The 22,436-nt window shown below is 40.1% G+C and overlaps 1 protein-coding gene across 3 annotated transcripts in view; it reads right to left on the reverse strand.

Annotated features, from left to right (window-relative positions):
• Window positions 1-22,436, reverse strand: part of LOC122551638 (potassium voltage-gated channel subfamily H member 7-like) — a 461,508-nt gene that overhangs the window by 204,277 nt on the left and 234,795 nt on the right. For all 3 annotated transcript variants that reach the window (XM_043693876.1, XM_043693877.1, XM_043693875.1), the window contains exon 4: window positions 10,636-10,668. In XM_043693876.1, coding sequence (XP_043549811.1) covers window positions 10,636-10,668 — 33 coding nt within the window. The remainder of the gene's footprint in view (window positions 1-10,635; window positions 10,669-22,436) is intronic.

A 22,436-nucleotide genomic window follows, 5' to 3' on the forward strand; every position in this document is an offset into this window, starting at 1 on the left:
CCTCCTTATTAGTTTTTTTGGCATTTGCTGCTAGTTCCTAAAACTTCCCAATTCTCTGGTTTACCACTCATTTTCACCAGCTTGTACATCTTTGTTTTTCTTCTGTTGAATATTCCTGTTCACCATTTATTACCTCATTGTGTCTTGTACTGTGTCTATTAAAAGGTTTTGGTCTTGAGAATTAGTACCAAATATTATAAACCTAAAGTCAACCTATGTTTCCCTTGGTTATAATTTCTCCACTGAGGGTGTAAGAACACAAATCATCCCTGTGGTGAAATATGTAAAATCTGATAAAGTTGCCAACATCAGCAAAATCCACAGGGAATCTTAAACCAACATGTACTGAAGAAATTCTAAAGATAATTTATATCTGACTACACCCTAGAAGCCAGTTTTATTCAGTGACAATTCAGAATAATATAAAATGCCAAGGTCAGAAGTAAGATGTGATTCATTTTTAATGTGAAAAAGTTATTTCAGAATATTGAGAAAGTAACAACCTTCTGAAAAGCTGTCAGTGCACAGTGTTTACCTCTAAGTACTTAACAAGCAGTATGTGTCTCATTAAAATATTAAAAGTTTCACAAGGCTGTAGCCTAGAGGAAAATATAACCAAAATACTACGTGCAATATGCTTAAAATCTGAATTATAACATTATGCTTTATTAAACCCTTGCTGATTGTTCAATATTTGTATTTTATTATTTTATTAATTTTGGTTTGGAGCTGTGAACCAGGAACTGTGGGTTAAAGATTACTTTTGGACTATGGGTAACAGCTTGTGTTATAAGGAAAACAGACCAAACAAGTTTTTTGTGTATACAGAAGGCCAGGCCTAGAAGTTAACTACCACGTTTCTTCCAGAAGTTAATTAGAGGTTTGTTCCTGATCAAAAGGCTCTGTAAATGCTTCAACAATGAGAAGAATATTATGTTGAAATAGATAGCAGAAATTGGCTATTAATGAGGTCAGTAACTGGAAATTGGTTCCAGCAAGTCTGGAAAAGACCTTATGCTCAAGCAGATAATAGATATTGAATGGTAACTGGGACCTCATGCAGGAAAAAGTTAGATTTTTAATTGGGCTTTGCATTGTGTTTTCTGTGTAAAAATAGAATTTGGCTATTGATGCTATAGGATGAAGATTTGAAAGTTTCCTTCCTAAATATCTATGAGCAGCTCTTGGAATCTCAGAGAAAAGAAAATCAAGATACATGTATTACTGTAGCCTTTATCTAAATGAACTGTAAAAGTGACCCTTAATGACATTTTTAGAAAATGACCAAGAAATCATTATCTATGTTTGTGAAACAACACATCATAAAAACCACTTAAATAAACTGGCCAGTTTTTATTATTTTCTTTTATTCACCCTCAATTGTGTTAATTTGTTTGTTTATATTTGGTGTGACTGAGGCTGAAAATGAAGGCTTTTTGTTACATAATACAAATCAATTTGAATGGTCACAAAGCTGGTGACCATTTTTTGCTAAAAGCTGTTCCTTTTCTCAAAGGTACTGTGTCCTTGGTTTTTTTCAGAGGGGTCATAAACAGACTGGGCTCCAAATTGACTGGTTTAGTACAGAGATAAAAGGTACTGAGAGGCCTTTTTGTTTATACGTAAACAGGTTCGACTATAGGCCAAAGCTTTTATGTTTACGTGACCTGTATAATGAAAGGGGTGTGGTCAGTCCTAGAAACTGGAGTTTTGTTTGAGACATTCAGCTGTGGAGCTGTGTGGAAACAGACTTCTGGACTCTCTCTCCTTCTGCCCTTTGAACTTCGACCTGTAAGCCTTTGTTTCATTTTTTGCTCTGTGTTTAAGGGGTTTGTTTACTGGGACTGCTCTGCATATTTGGAACAGCATAATTAAGTCTAGTTTGGGTAGACTGAGTTCTGCAGGTATTCTTTGTTCTCTTCTTTGTGTTTCATTCTGTAATTTTGAGAATAATTTTTTGTTTTTTTAAACCTGAAAGTCAACTGAGCAACTTACTCTTGGTAACTTTCACTGTACACTTACCGAATCGAATTGCAAAGTTATGGTCTGGGCTGCCTGCTTAAGAATGTTTTGACTGGTCTGGCCTAGTCCATAACAGATAGTCGAGAGTCATAGAGATGTACAGCATGGAAACAGACCCTTTGGTCCAACCCGTCCATGCCGACCAGATATCCCAATCCAATCTAGTCCCATCTGCCAGCACCTGACCCATATCCCTCCGAACCCTTCCTAATCATATAACCATCCAAATGCCTCTTAAATGTTGCAATTGTACCAGCCTCCACCACATCCTCTGGCAGCTCATTCCATACACGTACCACCTTCTGCATGAAAAAGTTGCTCCTTAGATCTCTTTTATATCTTTCCCCCCTCACCCTAAACCTACGCTCTCTAGTTCTGGACTCCCCGACCCCAGGGAAAAGACTTTGTCTATTTATCTTATCCATGCCCCCCATAATTTTGTAAACCTCTATAAGGTCACCCCTCAGCCTCCGACGCGCCAGGAAAAACAGCTAAAGTTACTGACTTGTGGATAAATTACTAAGTCTTTTGTTTGAGATACAAATTGGCATTGAGAATTGATTATTTGCAGAGTCTGGCTTGGTTTTTCAAAACTGAAAAATGTGTTGCTGGAAAAGCACAGCAGGCCAGGCAGCATCCAAGGAGCAGGAGAATCGACGTTTCGGGTATAAGCCCTTCTTCAGGAATGAGGAAGGTGTGCCAAGCAGGTTAAGATAAAAGGTAGGGAGGAGGGACTTGGGGGAGGGGTGTTGAGAATGCGATAGGTGGAAGGAGGTTAATGTGAGGGTGATAGGCCGGAGAGGGGGTGGGGGCGGAGAGGTCGGGAAGAAGATTGCAGGTCAAGAAGGCGGTGCTGAGTCCAAGGGTTAGGTCTGAGATAAGGTGGGGGGAGGGGAAATGAGGAAGCGGGAGAAATCTGCATTCATCCCTTGTGGTTGGAGGGTTCCTAGGCGGAAGATGAGGCGCTCTTCCTCCAGGCGTCGTGTTGCCATGGTCTGGCGATGGAGGAGGCCAAGGACCTGCATGTCCTTGGCAGAGTGGGAGGAGGAGTTAAAGTGTTCCACCATGAGGTGGTTGGGTTGGTTGGTGCGGGTGTCCCAGAGGTGTTCTCTGAAACGTTCCGCAAGTAGGCGGCCTGTCTCCCCAATGTAGAGGAGCACTTTCACCGCTTATGCTCGAAATGTCAATTCTCCTGTTCCTTGGATGCTGCCTGACCTGCTGCGCTTTTCCAGCAACACATTTTTCAGCTCTGATCTCCAGCATCTGCAGCCCTCACTTTCTCCTAGTTGGTTTTTCAAATGTCTGGTTGGGAGCCATTGAGGTCAATTCTGTGAGCCTTTGAAAGTTTTTAATTTTACAGTATTATGTGTGCAGAGGGTAGAAAGGCTAATTTGGTTTCAGCTGTCTGTCTCCATGTTGTAACAACTGTGTGTTTCATATATATTTTATATACATACCTGTCATCACCATTTCTACTTTTGGAATATCACCCAACTTTATTCCTGCCTCAGCTTATCTGTTTCTAAAATTGTCAATGATTCCCTTGTTATCTGGAGACTTGATAATTTCAATGCAAAAATGGTTGGCCTCCTAATTTCCATCATTCATAAACTTGAGCTCATTCACTCATCATCAGTAAACCTTATCCTACGCTACAACAAGCCTCAATCATGAATCACTCCAGTGTTTGTCCACTTAAACTGGCTCCCAGTCTGGCAAGATCCCAAATTTTTATCACTTGCATTTTATTATGTCTAGAGCCAGCCCAAATTCTTTGAGATCTTTGGAGTCCCCTAATTCTGGCCCCTGTGCATTCTCAATTTTAACTCCATCATTTACTGCTGACCCGACAGCAGTTTTAGTGCCAAGTTCTGGAATTCCCTTTATAAAAATCTTTGGGCTAAATCTTACACTTTCATGGCCAAGTGCAAGTGATATTGAGATTGGTGGAGTCATTCTCACTGTGAGGTCAATTTTATTTTCTCACTGAATCTTACCAAACTTGTTAAATTAATTGACATTTTCGCCCTTACTGTGAATAGCATGTCCAATTTTCACCCCACCTTAACACATGCAGTTCTCAGATCAACTCTCCACAGTCTGCAATTGGCTATTATCTCTGACAATGGTGCCATATTTAAAAGCTAGTTCTGCATCTGTACAAGTGCTGTCATTATTGAAGTGTCCTGTTAGCTCCTGACATTTGTTGTGGACATGGCAAGCAGGGGATAATACGCATCCTGCTTCTGTGGGCATGGTCCTGTAATTTGTGCTGCATAGAGAGGTGCACAGATGCAAATTACTCTTTTCCCCAGAACCAACAGTGGAGGCAAAAGCACTAGATGTAGCCTGAGATGGCCACCTGACTTCAAATACACTTAGCTGTCTGGATGAAGGCCCAACTGTGTAAGAAGATCAATGTCCTCTCCACTCCACCAGCGTAAGTGCTACTATTACTTTTCAATGCCTTACACTCACTTTACCTCTGCTACCAAACCTACTACCCACCAAGGCTCATGCTTGACCATTCTCAATAATGTCTGCAACATCTTCCCCACTCACCCTCACCCATGCCAACCTGTGACACCAATAACCCTGCACACCCTTTGCGCAGGCTACTCACTCACTTGGGAATTCTTCCCACCTGCACAAACAGTAATATTTGTGCCACCCATTTTCATTTGGTGTAAGAACTGTCTCTCTCTCTCTCTCTCTCTCTCTCATTCCATAGAAAAGAATCTCACAATAGATTAGCAAGCTGAGTCGCGTGCTGCCTATCATTTAGTTTCTCACCCTGTATGAGCAGAGAATCCTGACTCTGACTGTTATCTCCTGAATGTCTTACTTCGCATGCCCTTTTTGGGGAAAATTATTAGATAACAGTTCTCAAGTCCTGCAACACAGGAATAAAAAATTTGAATGTGGGAAGGTTTCCTTTTCCTGGAATTTCCCAATATTGCTATTTATCATTCTATAAATTACGTACACCATAGTTTGCTACAGAGATTGTTGGGTGTTGGGCACTTACCTAAAAGGCCAACCTCAGTTTTCTGGGAATTAATCTTAGCTATCTTCCAGAATATTAAGTAATCGATTCCTCATCCTTCACAACTACTCAGCACCCCCAACAATTAACCATTAACCATTAATATCTGTTATTGTTTCTGTCAAATTAATGTCCAAACATGCATACACCCACACTCATGGTTATTTAGCATCCCAATGCCAACTTAATGCACTGCACATCTAATGGTCCATTGCCAACATATGGCACCTCCATGGTTATTGACCCAATATTCTCTCTATACATAACCTATCATCAGTGGCAGTCTCTTGTAGATTGGGATGACTCGCTTCCACTCTCAGGGTGAGTCCATAGGTGGCTGTATAGAGCAATGCAGTTTCCACAGGCTCTGTTACACTTGGGGCAGGAGGTCATCATGGGAAGGGGTGAGTGGGGCATTGGTGTGGCAGCATGCTCCTTTCACTGTTTTCAGCTGGCTTCTGCTTTTTCTTAATGGCAAGTCTCAGTGCCTGCCTGGATACTCGTCCTCTACTTTGAATGGTCTTGGTCCAGTGATCCTCAGGTGCCTGTGGAAATGTTGCACTTCGCTGGTGAGGCTTTGAAGGTAACACTGAAGCACGTCCTCTGTCCACCTGGAGCTCACCTGCTGTTTTGAAGCTGGGAGCAGAGCACCTGTTTGGTGAGACTCATGTCGGTCATGTGGATGATGCCACCAGCCCATTGCAGCCGATCAACAGTGCTTAGTGCATCAATGCTGGGGATGTTGGTCTGGTCGAGGACATTGGTGTTGGTGCATTTTTCTTCCCAGCAGATTTGCAGGATCTTGCACAAGCAATGTTGGTGATACTGCTCCAGCACCTTGAGATGCCTACTGTAGATAGTTCATATCTCAGAACCATATAGGAGGGCGGGGACCACCATAGCTCTATCAGCCATGATGTTGGTGTTGGATTTGATGTTGTTGTCCTCAAACACCTTTTTCCTCAGGTTGGCAAAGGTTGCACTAGCACACTGGAGGCAGTGCTGGATCTCTTCATCAATAGCTGCTTTGGCCGAGGTATTGGAAGTGGTCATTGTTCTCTTAGGTCAATGTACTCCATAATAAGAATCATTTAATTGCTTCAAAAATCCATTCATAATTTACTTTAAAATCTGCTGATACAATAAGCTTATAAACCAGATCTTTAACTAATGACAACAGAACCTATAAGAGTTGATCCACTTTACCTTGTGTAAATTAATATTGAGCCATTGACAAGATAGATTTAAGTAAAGCAAAGCTTGTAATGCTGTTAATCAAGCAACAATTTTCTTTCAATGAACTTGTACTAACATAGGGTGAAGCTTTTTAAGAGATTCTGGGCTCTCAGCCAAGCCTAATGTCGAGTGTTCATTGGAGTAGTACAGAGTGTATGATTGTGGAAATACCATGAATAAACAAGGAGGCTATAGGGACCATGCAACTGCTAAGATCTTTGAAATTCCTTTGAAATGATCCTGAATCTACAATCTAGGATTAATAACTACTCTGAGGAGCCATGAACAATGAGGTTGGGAGAAGCTGGGCTGCGTCCATTAAACTGTGGGAAGCTAGGTGATCCCCACCTGTAAAGGTATCCAGCCAGGTCAAGAGTGTAAGCTGTAGGCTCACTACCCTCAATGTTCATATGTGCAAAATTAGGGGTGCCGTGAACAGGGGCAGCAATCCCAGAATCCTCGATGATAGTAGTATTTTGAATGATGCAAAAGATCTTCCATGGGTCTTGTTTGCAGGACTGAAAAGTCTATCAGTTGTATCTGTACAGCCATTGATGAATAGCTATGTGCACAAATGGCACACATGTCAAGTCAAAGTGCAGCAGTGATCTTTGTAATACAGAACCTGTGTGCCCTTAGAGTATCCCTCATGAATGCTCAGACTATTGTTATTGAGGCTTCAGGCTCTAATTTGTAAGAAGCTCACTTACTCATTTTTAACATGCAGAATTCTGAGAATACTGATATAGGAATTAACAGGCCTCACTACATACCATAGGGTCTTGTCCCATGCAAATTAATGGAGCAGCTGAGAGTGACAGCAGCAGGGTCATGTCTTCACTCAATACTGAGAGGATGATGTTACACAAGGTAACACCACATCTACCCTATCCAGCATTCTGTACATATATTAGAATTCAGATTGGACAAGCCAAGTTTGTATGATTGAATCAATTATGGGGTCTTCTCCTGAATCACTACATGAATGCTCAGTGAATTGCCACTGACTTTCAGTGAAACCATGCAGTAAGACAGCACAGTTACACCTTCCATATTTAGAAAAATCTACAGTTTAGGAATTATTCATTTGCAAATATGCTGACATTAAAGGAAAGCATAATGGGGAACAAAAGGAACATTGCTCACGTATGGTACACCATCGATCAATTTGTTATTTGTTCTGTATTTGAACTTTGGCCTGAAAGCTTGTTTATAATTAAGCAGAATAGGGTAGTAGTACAACAAACAATGGTCATTCATGATTGTTCAGTAAAGCCTAAAGTACAATGTTGCAGATGATGCTTTGAAATGCATCATGGCTTATATGTGGACAGGAGAATACCTCAAAAGCCACAATTTGGACATTTAACCAAATGTAGCAGCATCTGTGGAAAGAAATCAGAGTGAATGTTTCAGGTCCAGTCAGGTCCTTTTTCAGAACAGATAGTACCTGGGGAAAAAGTTGGGTTTTTTGCAGTAACTAGGGAGGGTGGTGGGGGTAAGGATTTAACAATAGGTGGAGATAGAGCCCAAAGAGAAAGAAAAACAGTTGAACAAAGGAATAGATAACAGTCAGCCTTGGAGAATGAATAGCTGCAAATGGGGACTATTAGTGACTAACAACCCACTTTCAAAGTCACCTTTTCCTCGTGTCCTTCACAGTTATTTTGAACATTTCTCCCACATTTTCACATTTCTATTGTTGCTGCTCAAATAGAGCAATTCAGTTTTTCTCTATATGTGTGAATGTCTAATTTCATAAGACTATGACAGAGTTAGAAAATCCCATCCTCTCTTTAAAATGAAAAACTGCAGGTGCTGGAAATCAGAAACAAAAACAGAAATTGCTGGAAAAATTCTGAAGAAGGGTCATTGACCCAAAATGTTGATTCTGCTTTCTGTCCATAGTTGCTGCCAGATCTGCTGAGTTTTTTCAGCAATTTCTTTTTTGTTTCACAATTCCCTGCCTCACACTGTCCCACCCCCATTGCCACCAAACCATTTCAGGTACTGTTGAAATTAATTTTATAATTAACTTTAAGTTGATCAGTCACTATCATTCCTCACTATTTTCAGTTGGCTGCCTTCTCTATGCTTACTGTAGGTCAGAGTTTAGCCTTTTAAGTGACAGAAACACAAGTTCAGAGTTAGACATGAAATTAAAGGTTACTGCCTTGCTGGACAACCTCCAGGAACATAGCAAATTTAAACCCCCACTGCTTTTTGGCTGCAAACTATGACAATTAGATACCAGTTCCAAAATGCTATCTATCCATGTAAAACATGTAGATACTGTGGGTGTCATTTTTACAATGTTGACAGTGCACATCTGCTGGCATTTGACATCCTTGGCCATTCTCCTTTGATCTTTTCCATCCTCAGCTATTATTATCAAGTGACAGGGGAGCAATGAAAGGAATTCCCTTTGCTGAATACCATCTGCCTGTAAAAAAATCATGTGGCTGTTAAACCTCTGATTCCCAACTTGTATAAACTTGGCTGCGTTTGGCCACATGTGTCACACAGGTAATGAGTAGTAATATTGTACAAATGCAGAATGAATATAGCTTTTCAAACTCCCTTTCTAAGGTTGAGTGACCAGATTTGGACGACAAATTTTTGAATGCTAAAATACATTGTTTATGTGAAGATCATGCAGTGATATTTTAACAGATATGAAATGCAGAAACTTCAAATCACTGATTTTTCCAGGCCCACCTACAGAATGGTTGTTTGTATGACATAGCAGTTCCTGGGCTCATACCTGATTTTTCAAACACAGATATACATTTTTACAGTTTTTTTTATTGAAATGAAGACATACGCCACTTTCTATAAGCTAATCATTATAATTTAAGCCAAGGACTAAATATTCTACAGTTTGAAAATAAATTAACCATAATACTCTTTTTATGATTAGTTATAATTTAAGCTAACAATATTGATGCTCAACATAGCACTTTAACATTACCAAGTCATGCAATTTTTTGTGAATTCTCTTAATGATCAACATTTCCTGTACTTTCATATGTACTCCAGGAATGATACAGAACATTATTTTACACCGATTGCATTTGTATTTGATAGTTTGTAAAAGATATTTGTTTTTAATGTTATAAATAGCAAAGGATACCCCACTAATTAGATGTAAAATATTATTTTCCCTGATCTATTGAATGTACACATGACCCATTCTGCTTCACTGCTTTAATATGAATATGTTCAAGTCTATTACTGAATTCAGTATCTGTGGACAGCTCTGCTAGAAATAACCTTGCATTTCCTCTGCTTTAACAGCCAGAAGGTATGTAAACAAATAAAAGTGACACATTGAAAAATGAATACACTTTAAAGCAAACATCTTTCCTTGATGTGCTATAATTTTATTGTACTTAATCAGCTTAAAATAAATTCTAATCTACAAATTCAAAGCACAGTGGAGTTTGGTTGCAACCACATTTATACTGACATTATTTGCTCCTGACATGCAGTTTTGGTGGGGAACATTTTCTTTGTCAAGCTGATTTCCCAAGGGAAAGTCAGTACAGCCTACTGTGACAGGAAAAGAATTGAGCTTTTGGATTCGCATATATAAAAGTACTCTATGGTTGTTCCTTGTAGGGGAAGCAATTAAAAAAAACTAGCAACTGAAGAACTACTGATAATTTGAACAATTGACTCCAATATAACTTCTTGCTGGACAAGCTACATAACAATTGACAATTTCTCAATGTTGTACTGCATTGCCTTTTTTTTAAAGGCAAGTATGTGTTTTAGAAGTAGTTCACAGGATTGTTGTGAGTACATTTTAAAAGACGTTCATACTTTAAGCAAGGCATAAGAAAAATTAGGAATTTGGTAGTTAATATGTCAGCACAGGTGATCTTCTGAGGTCGCAGATAAAAAAGCGATAAAGTTCCAAGCAATACACAGGGAGTATTTAGACTACTGTATCTGATCAGACACTGGACGTCAAAAATGGAAAAGCAGTAGTTTGAATTTGAATTATTATTATTCTTAACTTTAAAAAGTACTCCAACAAAAAAAACACATTTGAATTAATGAATAAAAGTAGACTAGCAGAGACTTTTTGATGGTTTTTTAAAAAATGAATTTTTGGGGTTTCTCCACAGAAAATAGTTGATTTAAATTTGTACATAAATGTTTCAGAAAAATAGTAACTTAATTTCAAAACAGTTTGCCATCTATTCTAATTAGAATAGGAATGTTGTAATCCTTGAATATGGAATTTCTGTCTGGAATGATCTAGTTATATTATATCATAAAACATAAATACAGAACAAATCAGAACTGACAGCAGTAAACTTTACCTGCAAAAGAGTCACTGGAGATAGGGTTGCCATCTGAAATACAATTGAACTACATTTGGTGAAAGCAGCACGATTGGTGAAAATTTAAAAACAGTAACATGTAACAAGATTGATACTGATCAGAGATTTTATTCCATTCGACTCAAAAGATGCTTAGAGCTTAAAGCTCTTAACGCATAATTATTTCTCTTAAGTTTCAATATCAATTCTGTAATTGTATTAAACTTAAGATAATTTTTACTCACCTTTTCCATTGATTTACATCGGGTAAATCTGATCATTGCTCTGAACCTCCAGTGTTGCTTGCACTAAAGAGATTTAAACTTTTGCGAGTAAGCACTATGAAGTGTACTTTGGTAAGCATAGGTAAACTAGACTCTGTAACCCTAACCAAGAGTCAAGACTCTTTTTTTTCACTGATCAGATGCTTCAACAGGAAAGGAGCTCTCAAAACTCAGCACGGTCATTGGAATAGCCAGAAGGCTCTGAACCTGTAACCTGTGGCGCTAAAGGTGGATTCTCTAGCATTATAGCGCAGAGTGTCATCCACAATGGTACAAAACCTTGAAAAGAACCTTGGGGAGTTTTTGTCTTCTTTTTCCAACTGTTTTGTGTATGTTTGCTCCTACAGGCAGCCCTGGATCGACTAGGTGAAGTATTCACTGTAGTTCATTATTCTTCATTGAAAGGCCTGGCGGTGTATGTTTTAGGAGCTGAAACTCTCTCCTTTTCTGTTTGAGAACTTAGAGTGAGATTGTCTTTATCAAGTGTGCAAAGAAAATGTGTAGTATCCCAGAATATCACTTATCAGCTCTGATAAGATAGTTTCACTCAAAGGATTACATTCTTAAAAAAAATAAGTTGGTTCAAATCCAGCTTTAATTTTCTTCTTTTTATTGTACTTATTCTTTTTGGTTGCATTGAGAAATTCATTATTTTATTTGGCAAAACTTAATATTTGATAAATTTATTTGAATTTGAGAATGTTTTCCATGGTTTTCTGATTTGTGGCAATATGTGACTGTCATAGGAGAGTGTAATTAGATTAGATTAGATTATTAGATTACATTACAGTGTGGAAACAGGCCCTTCGGCCCAACAAGTCCACACCGCCCCGCCGAAGCGCAACCTACCCATACCCCTACATTAACCCCTTACCTAACACTACGGGCAATTTAGCATGGCCAATTCACCTGACCTGCACATCTTTGGACTGTGGGAGGAAACCGGAGCACCCGGAGGAAACCCACGCAGACACGGGGAGAATGTGCAAACTCCACACAGTCAGTCGCCTGAGGCGGGAATTGAACCCGGGTCTCTGGCACTGTGAGGCAGCAGTGCTAACCACTGTGCCACCGTGCCACCCACGGTGGCACAATAAATTCCTTCATTTGGAAGGAGGTGATTTGGCCCATTTGCTTAAGTCCCTGTTCTTTGTCCAATGTCCCGCAACCTTTCTATTTCAAATATATCCAGTTATCTTTTGAAAGTTACTATTGGATCTAATTGCAAAGCCAGGAACTACATCTCAAATCACAATTTATTGGAGAAATATTCTTCACATTTTCTTTCTAAAATTTTTCTAATTATTTGTAAATCCATGGCTTATAATCACAAACCCCTCCCCCCGCCCCCCCGTTCCAGTAGAAACAGTATCATCTCCTCTATCAAAGCTCCTCATTATTTTCATTACCTCTCTTAAATTTTCCTGAATCTTCACTGTTCTAAAGAGAACAACCACAGATTTGCTAGTCTCTCCACAGATTTGTAGTTGCCTGTCCCTGGTTCTACTCCTCTCCAAGTCTACAATACACGGTAAGTGTGATGTGGTGGAGAAAATAATCAGCTATTAGTGTATAAATGTTTATAATTTTATAAATGTTCAATGTAACCTTCTTGCTTTATGCATCTATTTATAAAGCCAAGAATCCAGTATGTTTTTTTTTTCTAACAGGCATTTAAATCAACTGCACATGTGACTTCCAAAGATTTGTAAATGTGAACCTTCAGGTTTTTACATTTTTGCAACAGCTTTAAAATTGTCATCCTACCTATATTGATTCTCCTCATGATTTCTTCCATAAGGAATCGCTTCACAATGTTAACGTGTCTGAAAATTTCATCAATCTGACCACATCATTTGACAATTGTTATTAATTTTATCCTTCTTTACTGTAATTTCCACTTTGGTTATATGAAAATTTTGAAATTATATACCCAACTCCAGGCCATTGACCTATTTGAAAAAGAGTAATAATCCTAATACTGTTCCCTGGATTTAAATGCGATACATGGAACAGTTCATCTTCTGCAGTTACATCAGCTCCATCTCCCACCTTTTCCTCCACTACGTTGATGACTGTATCAGCGCCACCTCGTGCTCCCACAAGGAGATGGAACAGTTCATTAACTACACCAACGCTTTCTACCCTGACCTTAGTTTGACCTTGACAATCTCTGTCACCACCCTCCCCTTCTTGGACTTGGACCTCTCCCTTTCCATCTCTGGCAACCAATTTAACGTGGACATCTATTTCAAACCAACCCACTCCCACAGCTACCTGGACGAGATCTCCTCCCACATCCCCTCCTGTAAAAAATTATCCCTTACTCCCAATTCCTCAGCCTCTGCCATATCTGCTCCCAGGAGGGCCAATTCCACCCCAGGACATCCCAGCTGCATGCCTATTTCCAGGACTGCAATCTCTCCTCCCACAAGATCAACAATGCCCTCCAGCACATCTCTTCCACTTTCTCCACCTCTGCCCTTGAACATTACCCCTCCAACTGCAACAAGAATAGAATCCCCTGGCCCTCACCTTCCATCCTACTGATATCTGGATACAGCGTATTATCCTCTGCCATTCCCGCCACCTACAGTCAGACCCCACCACCAAAGACATATTTCCCTCTCCACCCATATCTGTGTTCTGAAGAGACCATTCCCTCTGTGACTCCCTTGTTAGGTCCACATCATCCTTCACCCCATCTCCACTCCTGGCACCTTGCCTAGCTGCTGCAAGAGGTGTAAACCTATGCCCACACTTTCCCCCTCACTTCCGTTCAAGGCCCAAAGGATCTTTTCACATTCAGCAGAGATTTACCTGCATATCCATCCACCTCATTTACTGTCTCCATTGCTCTCTATGTAGTCTCCTCTACATCGGGGAGACAGACGCCAACTCACTGAGTGTTTCAGGGACCATCGCTGGGATACACACACACCCAACAACCCCACTGCCCTGTGGTCAACCACTTCAAATTCCTCTCCCACTCTACCAAGGACATGCAAATCCTGGGCCTCTTCCACCACCGAATCCAAGCCACCCGACGACTGGAGGAAGAACGCCTCATCTTTCGCCTTGGGATCCTTCAACCACACGGTATCAATGTCAACTTCATTAGTTTCCAAATCTCCCCTCCCCCACCTCATCCCACATCCAATCCTGCAACTTGGCACTGCCCTTATGACCTGTCCCACTTGACCATCTTCCTTCCCACCTATTTATTCCACCCTCCCCACCGACCTATCACAATCACCCCCCACCTGCATCCACCAATCACCTCCCCAGCTAACTCCCCGCCAGTCCCACTTCCACCTTCCTACTGATCTTGTAAGCCCCTTCCCCTTCACATTCCTGATGAAGGGCTTATGCCCGAAACATGGATTATCCTGCTCCTCGGAAGCTGCCTGACCTGCCACACCTTTTGCCCCAGATTTACTACAGTTTGATAAACAAATTATTAAATTACTATATGCATAACTTATCTTAATAAGTTCCTTAATTTTCATATGACTACATGTTCTAATTGTTAAACCAATGAAATTAGGCATGATGAGGAACAGGGAGGAAACATTTAATTTCCAGTCATCATCTTTGGATTCCTTAAAATATGGACTTTTTCAATATATGTATCTATATTTTTGGATCAGCAGACAAAGATGAATAAATGCTGATGCCACACAACTTCCAGCACAACCCCTCTACCTCTCCCATCCGCCACCTCCCCATCTGGTTTTACTGGAGAGTACTAATCAGATCAATCTACAATCCTTCAATATATGTGCAGATTGTTATAGGCCAGCAGGTAGATATAGAGACAGACTATATTTGTGCAGCAATGCTTCCAGTTACATATGACAGCTGTTTAGCTGGAGTGACGGTAAGTATTTTTGTGGGATACGTATTCATGAAGGAGCAATTTGTCACTTATTCCCAGTCAGTCTCAATTAATACATGGTACATAGTTGCACAGATGGCAGACACTTGTCAAGCAGAATGGTGGGAGATTAATTGTTAGAATGGAAACCAGCATAAATTTTGGGATAATTTATTCTTCTGTGAATTGATATTGCCTTTATACATTGAAAAGTCTATTCAAAAATGTGGTTTTTGATTTGATCTCAATATACATTATTCTCCAACTGTGGCCCTCGATTCAATGCAAAAACATAATCATTTTGTTAGTTAAAACAATATGCTGAGAAGCAAATATATCACATGCTCTGTATATACGCAGTCAGTATGCTTGGTCTGCTCAATATTTTCATGCTAAAATCTATTAATAGGACTTTCATAACATCTTTGTATCTCGCTAGTTAACTGCTATCATCAGGAGAATCTTGCATTAATTGTGCTCATCTTTTTCTGGAAAATACTGAATGATTAGCAATATTTTTCCTTTTTGATGTGGCAAGATGTAATACACATTGATCTAGTCGCACTGAGAATATGACTATGTCTTTGAGTCAAGGGTTATTCAGAGAAATGACGATCTTGCCAAGGTAACTTCACCTCAAAAAGAGATAGTGGAGGAAGGAGACTAAATACATAACCTGATCATTCATTTAAAACTTTAAGTATTCTTTTTAACCCCAGCATGGGATTTGCACCAGAAAACATATTAATTTTATTTTTATTATATTAATACAACTGTTGAGGCATTAAAAGTTTTCCAAGAGCTTAATCTGACACTAGTTGTTTCTATTTGCATGTGGAGTTTAACATTAAGCATAATGAATGATCAGGAAAACACACTATGCATTTTACAGAGTTTGTTTTGTAGTTGTTTTATGTTCCATAATTTTAACTTTTAAGTGACATCTTACTATAATTTTTGTATTGAACCAACTGTTAGCAGATGTACAGCAATGGAAAAGTGTTGATAAGACTTTTGAGATAGGTCTATCACAAAATATGGTTTTCACACTTGATATGGGATCACAGTAATCTGACATGAAGCCAAGTTTAAAGGTTTTTAGGTAGATTGTGCACCCGATAATACATATCCAAATTTAACACAGCATACAAATTTTGTATTGCTTGCTCATTTAAATTACAGTCTGCAGTCAATGCTGAGTGTCCTGTTGTGTGATTGCAGACTCAAGCAGAAGCTGCCAAACTGTGGGAAGCTTGCATTAGTTCAAAGAGCTAGCCCTACTTAAAGCCAGCCAGTACCACTGACAGCAGAAATGCATTATAGTGGAGCAGATGTTGAAATTTATTGTAAAACTGAGTGTGGGAAAGTCACAGCAGAGCATATGCTATACTCTGGCCCTTGGATAACAGGAGAGATGTAATTTATCTGCAGATGCCTTCCAGCCGAACTTTGAGAAAGATAGTGACAGTAGTCAATGCCTGGAGTCTCAATCCAAGACCTGGGTGCTAAAACACAAGATATTCAGTGTACGAGTGAACAAGGTCAGTGGATGTATTTTCAAAAGCCACTGCTGACTAATTGTACAACTAGATTAGATTAGATTACTTACAGTGTGGAAACAGGCCCTTCGGCCCAACAAGTCCACACCGCCCCGCCGAAGCGCAACCCACCCATACCCCTACATTTATCCCTTTTACCTAACACTACGGGCAATTTAGCATGGCCAATTCACCTGACCAGCACATCTTTGGACTGTGGGAGGAAACCGGAGCACCCGGAGGAAACCCACGCAGACACGGGGAGAATGTGCAAACTCCACACAGTCAGTCGCCTGAGGCGGGAATTGAACCCGGGTCTCTGGCACTGTGAGGCAGCAGTGCTAACCACTGTGCCACCGTGCCGCCCACTAGCTTCTAACATTGTTCAAAGCACCATAATCCTATCACTCATCTGCCAACAATCTAAAGCAATAATGACTCATGCTGAAAATGTGTTGCTGGAAAAGCGCAAAGGCAGCATCAAGGAACAGGAGAATCGACGTTTCACGCATAAGCCCTTCTTCAGGGCTTATGCCCGAAACGTCGATTCTCCTGTTCCTTGGATGCTTCCTGACCTGCTGCGCTTTTCCAGCAACACATTTTCAGCTCTGATCTCCAGCATCTGCAGTCCTCACTTTCTCCTCAATAATGACTCATACCAAGCACTCAAAGTTTCATCTAATCCTCACACGCTTTATACTGCATCGATTGTATGCCGCTTTTACCCATTGCAAGACAGTCAACAATTCCAGGGTGAAGTGGCCCATAAATGCAGGCAGCATTACTTACCCAGCAGGAGCTAGATACAGCTACATGTTCTTACTCCACTGGATAAAACAGTAGTTGCTCAAGGGAGCTGCCAAGGCTCAGACTGTGCCCAATGGCAACATTGCAAACATTAAAGATGACAGCAGTATCATATCTAATTTTCTCTATATGCCCCTCATCCCAGAGTTAAATCAGAGATTGCCTGGCAGAAAGCTTATGGTCAAATTAGAGGGATTTATCACTAACCTGGTAGTGGGTTTTTTTTAACCAAGTTAGGAATTCATACTCTCCAGTATGGAAGTGATGGCATGAAGACATTTGCAAACCCATCCACCTGCTGACTGATGTTTCATCTTCCTTTGAAGCAGAAGTAGCAGTTAACTTCATTCTTAGCTTTCATCAGATGTTATGCAAGCTCAGACTGCTGCCATCCCAATTCAGACTCGTGTGATCATAGCTCTGGATATTGGCTTTCCAGGAACCTGCTGAGCAATCTGTCCTCTAACATATTTCTAACATTACTGAGATGTACCCCAAAAGGAGTGGCAGTGGTTTCATGGAGTGTGAGCCTGCTATTCTCTCCGAAGATGACAAACATTCATTTTGCCATCACTGCCATTCTAAAATGGGCTTGAGGTTTTCTTATCTTGTTTAGATAACAGCAAGGGCTTCAGGGTGAATGAGCTAACTGGGTTATAGCACAATGGCACAAGAAGCCATTCATGGGGAGGTGGGGGGAAACAGGAAGGAATGCAGTGATAATAGGGGACAATGTGAGGGCGACTCACGTTGTTCTCTGCACCAAAAAGCAAGACTCCAGCATAGTGTGTTGTTTGCTCATTCCAGAATTTGATTCATCTGCTTTGGGTTGTAGAAGAACTTGCATCAGGAAAGGAAGGATAATAATGGTTGTATTCCATATTAGCACCAATACATAGATAGAACTAGCAAAGAGAGGGAGTATAAGAAATTAAGTACTAAATTAAAAACAGAATTTAAGTCATAATCTCTAGATTACTATTTGACTCACATGCAAATTGGCACAGGATGATTAAGATTAGATAGGTGAACGAGTAGCTCAAATACTATTATGGGATAAGTGGGTTTTGGTTCTTGCAGTACTGACACCAATACTGGGCAAAGTACGGTGTGAACCACTGGGACTGTCTAAACCTGAACTGCACTGACACCTCTGTTCTCAAGAGCTGCATAATAGAGAAGAAGAGGGACTTTAAGCTCAATAAGGAGGGTAAGGTAGAACAGGCTTTGGTAAATGTAACAAATCAAGGGATGGAATCAAGATCGGAGAGCAAACTACTAATATAGAAACTGAATATCAGAGAATGGCAAGAAGCGATAGAGATAAAAACCTAGGAATACTCCAACTGTCAAGGCTAAACGCTACAAAAATTAAAAAGAAACAAAACTGAATACATGCTGCATTCATAGCAAAGTAAATGAACTGATAGCGACTGTTGAAGTGAATAAATATGATCTGATAGCCATATGGAGATCTGGCTGCAACATGACAAGATCTGAGTTATGAATATTGGCATTAAAGAAGCATTGGAAACTAGGTAAAGACAGAGAGGTTCTCTCCCAATTAAAGACAGTACTTGTGGAACAGCTAGAGATGACCTTCATTCAGGAAACCATGATGTAGAACTAGTGTGGGTGGAGTTGAGGAATGGTAAAGGAAAGAACCACCTGATTAAGGAGCAGGACTCTGAAAGCTAGTGCTTCCAAATAAACCTGATGGACTACACCTGGTATTGTGTGATTTTTAACTTTGTATACCCCTATCCAACACCAGCGTCTCCATATAGTGTTACAACTACAGAGAAAGATCAAATTTAATATGTGAGAGGTCCATTCAAAAATCGATAACAGTAGGCAAAAAGCTGTTCTTGAATCTGTTGGTATGTGTTTTAAATGTTTGTATCTTTTGCTCAATGGAAAAGGGTGGAAGAGAATATAACCAGGGTGAGATGGGTTTTTGATTATATTGGCCGCTTTCCTGAGGCAGTGGGAAGTATAAAGTCAATGGAGGGAAGGCTGTTTTGCGTGATGTACTGAGCTGTGCTCACAAATCTCCTGTGGCCTTGGGCTGAGCTGTTGAGATAACAAGCTGTGATGCATCCAGATAGCATGTTTTCGATGAGAGGCATCTATAAAAGTTGTTGAGAGTCATTGTGGACATGCCGAATTACCTTAGCCTTCACAGGAAGTAGAGGTATTGGTATGCACTCTCAATAATAGCATTGACGTGGATGGACCAGGACAGATTGTTGTTGATGTTCACTACTAGGAACGTGAAGCAATGCTTTCAGGGATGAAGAACTTGAGCAATGTGGATTGATTATAGAAATTAGGACTGTTTACCTTGATGAAGAAAATTTAAGAGGAAATATTTATGAGGAGGTAGTCAAAATCTTGTGGAGTTTATACAAGAGAACATAGGGAGAACCTAATCCCACTTGTAGATGAATCAAGCACTAAAGGGCACATGTTTAAGGAAATGGTATAAGAAGCAGTGACAACATGACAAATGTTTTTCACACAGTAAATGGTTAGGATTTGAAATGCAGTGCCTGAGAATGTGGTTGAGGTAGTTTCAATCAAGGTATTCAATGAGTTACTGTCAGCAAAGGGAAAATGTGAAAAATTATGGGCAAAAAGCAAGGACATGGCACTAGGTAAATTGCTCCCATGGAGACACAGCACTGACTAGCTGGTCCAAACAGCCTCCTTCTGTGCTGTAAACATTTTGTGATTGTATGATCATCAACTGTTGTTTGAAAGGCCTCTGGGTCAGTGACAGCACCCACATGAGCAACAATCCTGTGGAAAAAGTCAGAGAGTCTCATCAACAGGGGATTTTTGGCTTACACTAGCTACTAATATTAGGAAGGAGGACCTCTGAATGTGTGTAAGAACCCAAAATATTGGAGGTCTCTGAAAAATGGTGTCTCTGAGCAATGGAGGCCTTTGACATGTAAGGGGGTCTCAAATATCCAGGGGTATCCGAAATACAGAAGTTCTTGGGTGTTTAGGGAATGAAGGCATTTCTGAAAAGGTCTGAGGAAGGACTTTGAAATGGATAAACCGAAATAAAGGTGATCCTTGGTTTGTTTTCTTCCCTGGCAACAGTTTTCCGGCCTTGCCTGCTCACACGTGGCCTCCAATTTCTTGGAACTTCTTGCATCAAAAATGCTGGTCTGAAACAAGGGGCAAAACTGTTTAATTACAAAAGGTGCAGCCATTATGAGGTAAATGCAGTCAGAATCCTCAAAGTCATGTGATCACTTGCCATATGACAAGATGTAAAATGACCAGGAATAACATGGTTGTTTTGTGTGCTCGGAATACTGTATGAACAAATCCCCAGGATTATCTCCAATCAGAGATAGAAATTATTTCAGTACTTGCACCCTCAGTGTCATGCGTATTTAACATGTTGTGGTAGGATTTCAATGATACACGTGTTGCTGCTGGTCACACTCAGCATCATTCCCCTTAACTACAGGGGCTGTTGTAATAGTGGTATGTAATCAGCAGCAACATGTGCCACACAGAGAGAGAGAAAACATTTTGCGTGTAAATTTTTAAAAAGGACACCTTGCCTAAAGTGAGCAATTTCTCAGCATTTCCACTCTCGCTATGGCATTTTTGAGAGGAGCTAGATGTTAACTAGTCAATAATGGATGGACTAGAGTTGTCAGCATCTGCTATTACCTCTGGTAAAAATCCCAACAGTGCTGATGGAGGTCAGTAAGATGATTCCTGCCAAAACATTTTCTTTTGTCTACCAATGGAAGCAGTACAAGGATGTAAGTTGGAAAATCTTAAAGACAATCTGAGAATATGTCTGAGGAATAACGCAGCCAAAACAGAAAGTACTAATAGTGCTCAACAGGTCTGGCTAAACCAGCTGAAGCTGGCAGGGGTCTTTCCCTAAATACCTGATATGTAGATTGGGCTATAGCCATAGGCAAATATGATTTGAACTCACGGAGGTAGCCAAAAATTTCCACATAGGCTGAATTTCCAGGAAGGTTTTTACTTCAATTGTACAAAAACAAAATATTATGGATGCTGAAATAAACGCAAAGTTTACTGGAAGAACTCAACAGATCTGGTAGTATCTGTAGAGAACACCATCCCGTTAACATTTCAGGATTTTGACTTTTCATCAGTATTTTATTTGGTGGGGCCAGGAGGATGAAGTGTGCCTTTTTATGTTGCAAAAGAAGTCACAACTTTCATCACCTTTCCAGCATCACCTTCTCCACACTGACCTTCAATCACTGTTTGACTTTTGAAACTTTACAGTTGCTTCCTGTCCATTTTGCTTTCTGGGAGTGGGGCACTCACTCAGAAAAAAAATTCCCCTTGATGGAGGGATACATGACCAGAGGCATAGACTTAAGGTAAGGACAGAGGGGATGTGAGGATATTTTTTCCACTCAGAAGGAAATGGGAATCTGGAACTCACTGCTTGTAAGGGTGGCAAAGGCAAAAACCCTTATAGTATTTAAGAAGTGTTCAGCCATTTTAGATGCCAAGTCATACAATGCCAGGGGCCAAGTGCTGGAAAATGGGTTTAGAATAGTTAGGTGGTTGCTTTTGACTGGCGTAGACTCCATGGATCGATGGTCTTTTTCTGTGCTGTAGACCTCAATGGCTCAATTCTACATTGAAAAGCATTTGTCTACATCCTTCCAAATGTATATTGTTCTATCGGCCCTGATGTCAACAGGTTAGGCAAATAACTTGCCGCCAGTCCCTTGGTTTCACTTTCTCCACATACATCTTTTCTCAAATCAAGGCCTGAATGATTCTGCAGATTTGTTTTTCATCCTTGTGTTATTTTATCATTGTGGCTTTGCCTTACTTCAATACTGAGAAAATGTTACATATATTATTTGGAAAAAAAAAATCACCCTCATCCTAAGTCTAAAAATTGAGTAAGAATGTACACATTCCTTTTGAGACAATTTCACCTTCATCTGAATGAAAAACATTTGTTTCCAATTTTGCCATATGAAAGACTAGGAGCAGAGAATGGCCACTTTGAATCAGCCAATAAAGAAATGTCATTGTGTTGCACCGTAGCACATGGGTGGTAATGGTAACAATATCAATAGGTCTTCATAAAAGGGTGCACATCATGGTGCCTCTCTTGAAACTACTGCAGTGATCTTTGTTAAGGTCAGCCCATCATCAGGATCAGACAGTGACCTTCTGTTTTATTCTGAGTCCCAAGCATCAATATATATACTCCAACCTCAGACAGCTAGTCATGTCTGACTCAATGAAAATTGCTATCCGGTT

The sequence above is a fragment of the Chiloscyllium plagiosum genome, chromosome 7 (assembly GCF_004010195.1).
Source record: "Chiloscyllium plagiosum isolate BGI_BamShark_2017 chromosome 7, ASM401019v2, whole genome shotgun sequence".
In the NCBI taxonomy this organism is placed as follows: Eukaryota; Metazoa; Chordata; class Chondrichthyes; order Orectolobiformes; family Hemiscylliidae; genus Chiloscyllium; species Chiloscyllium plagiosum.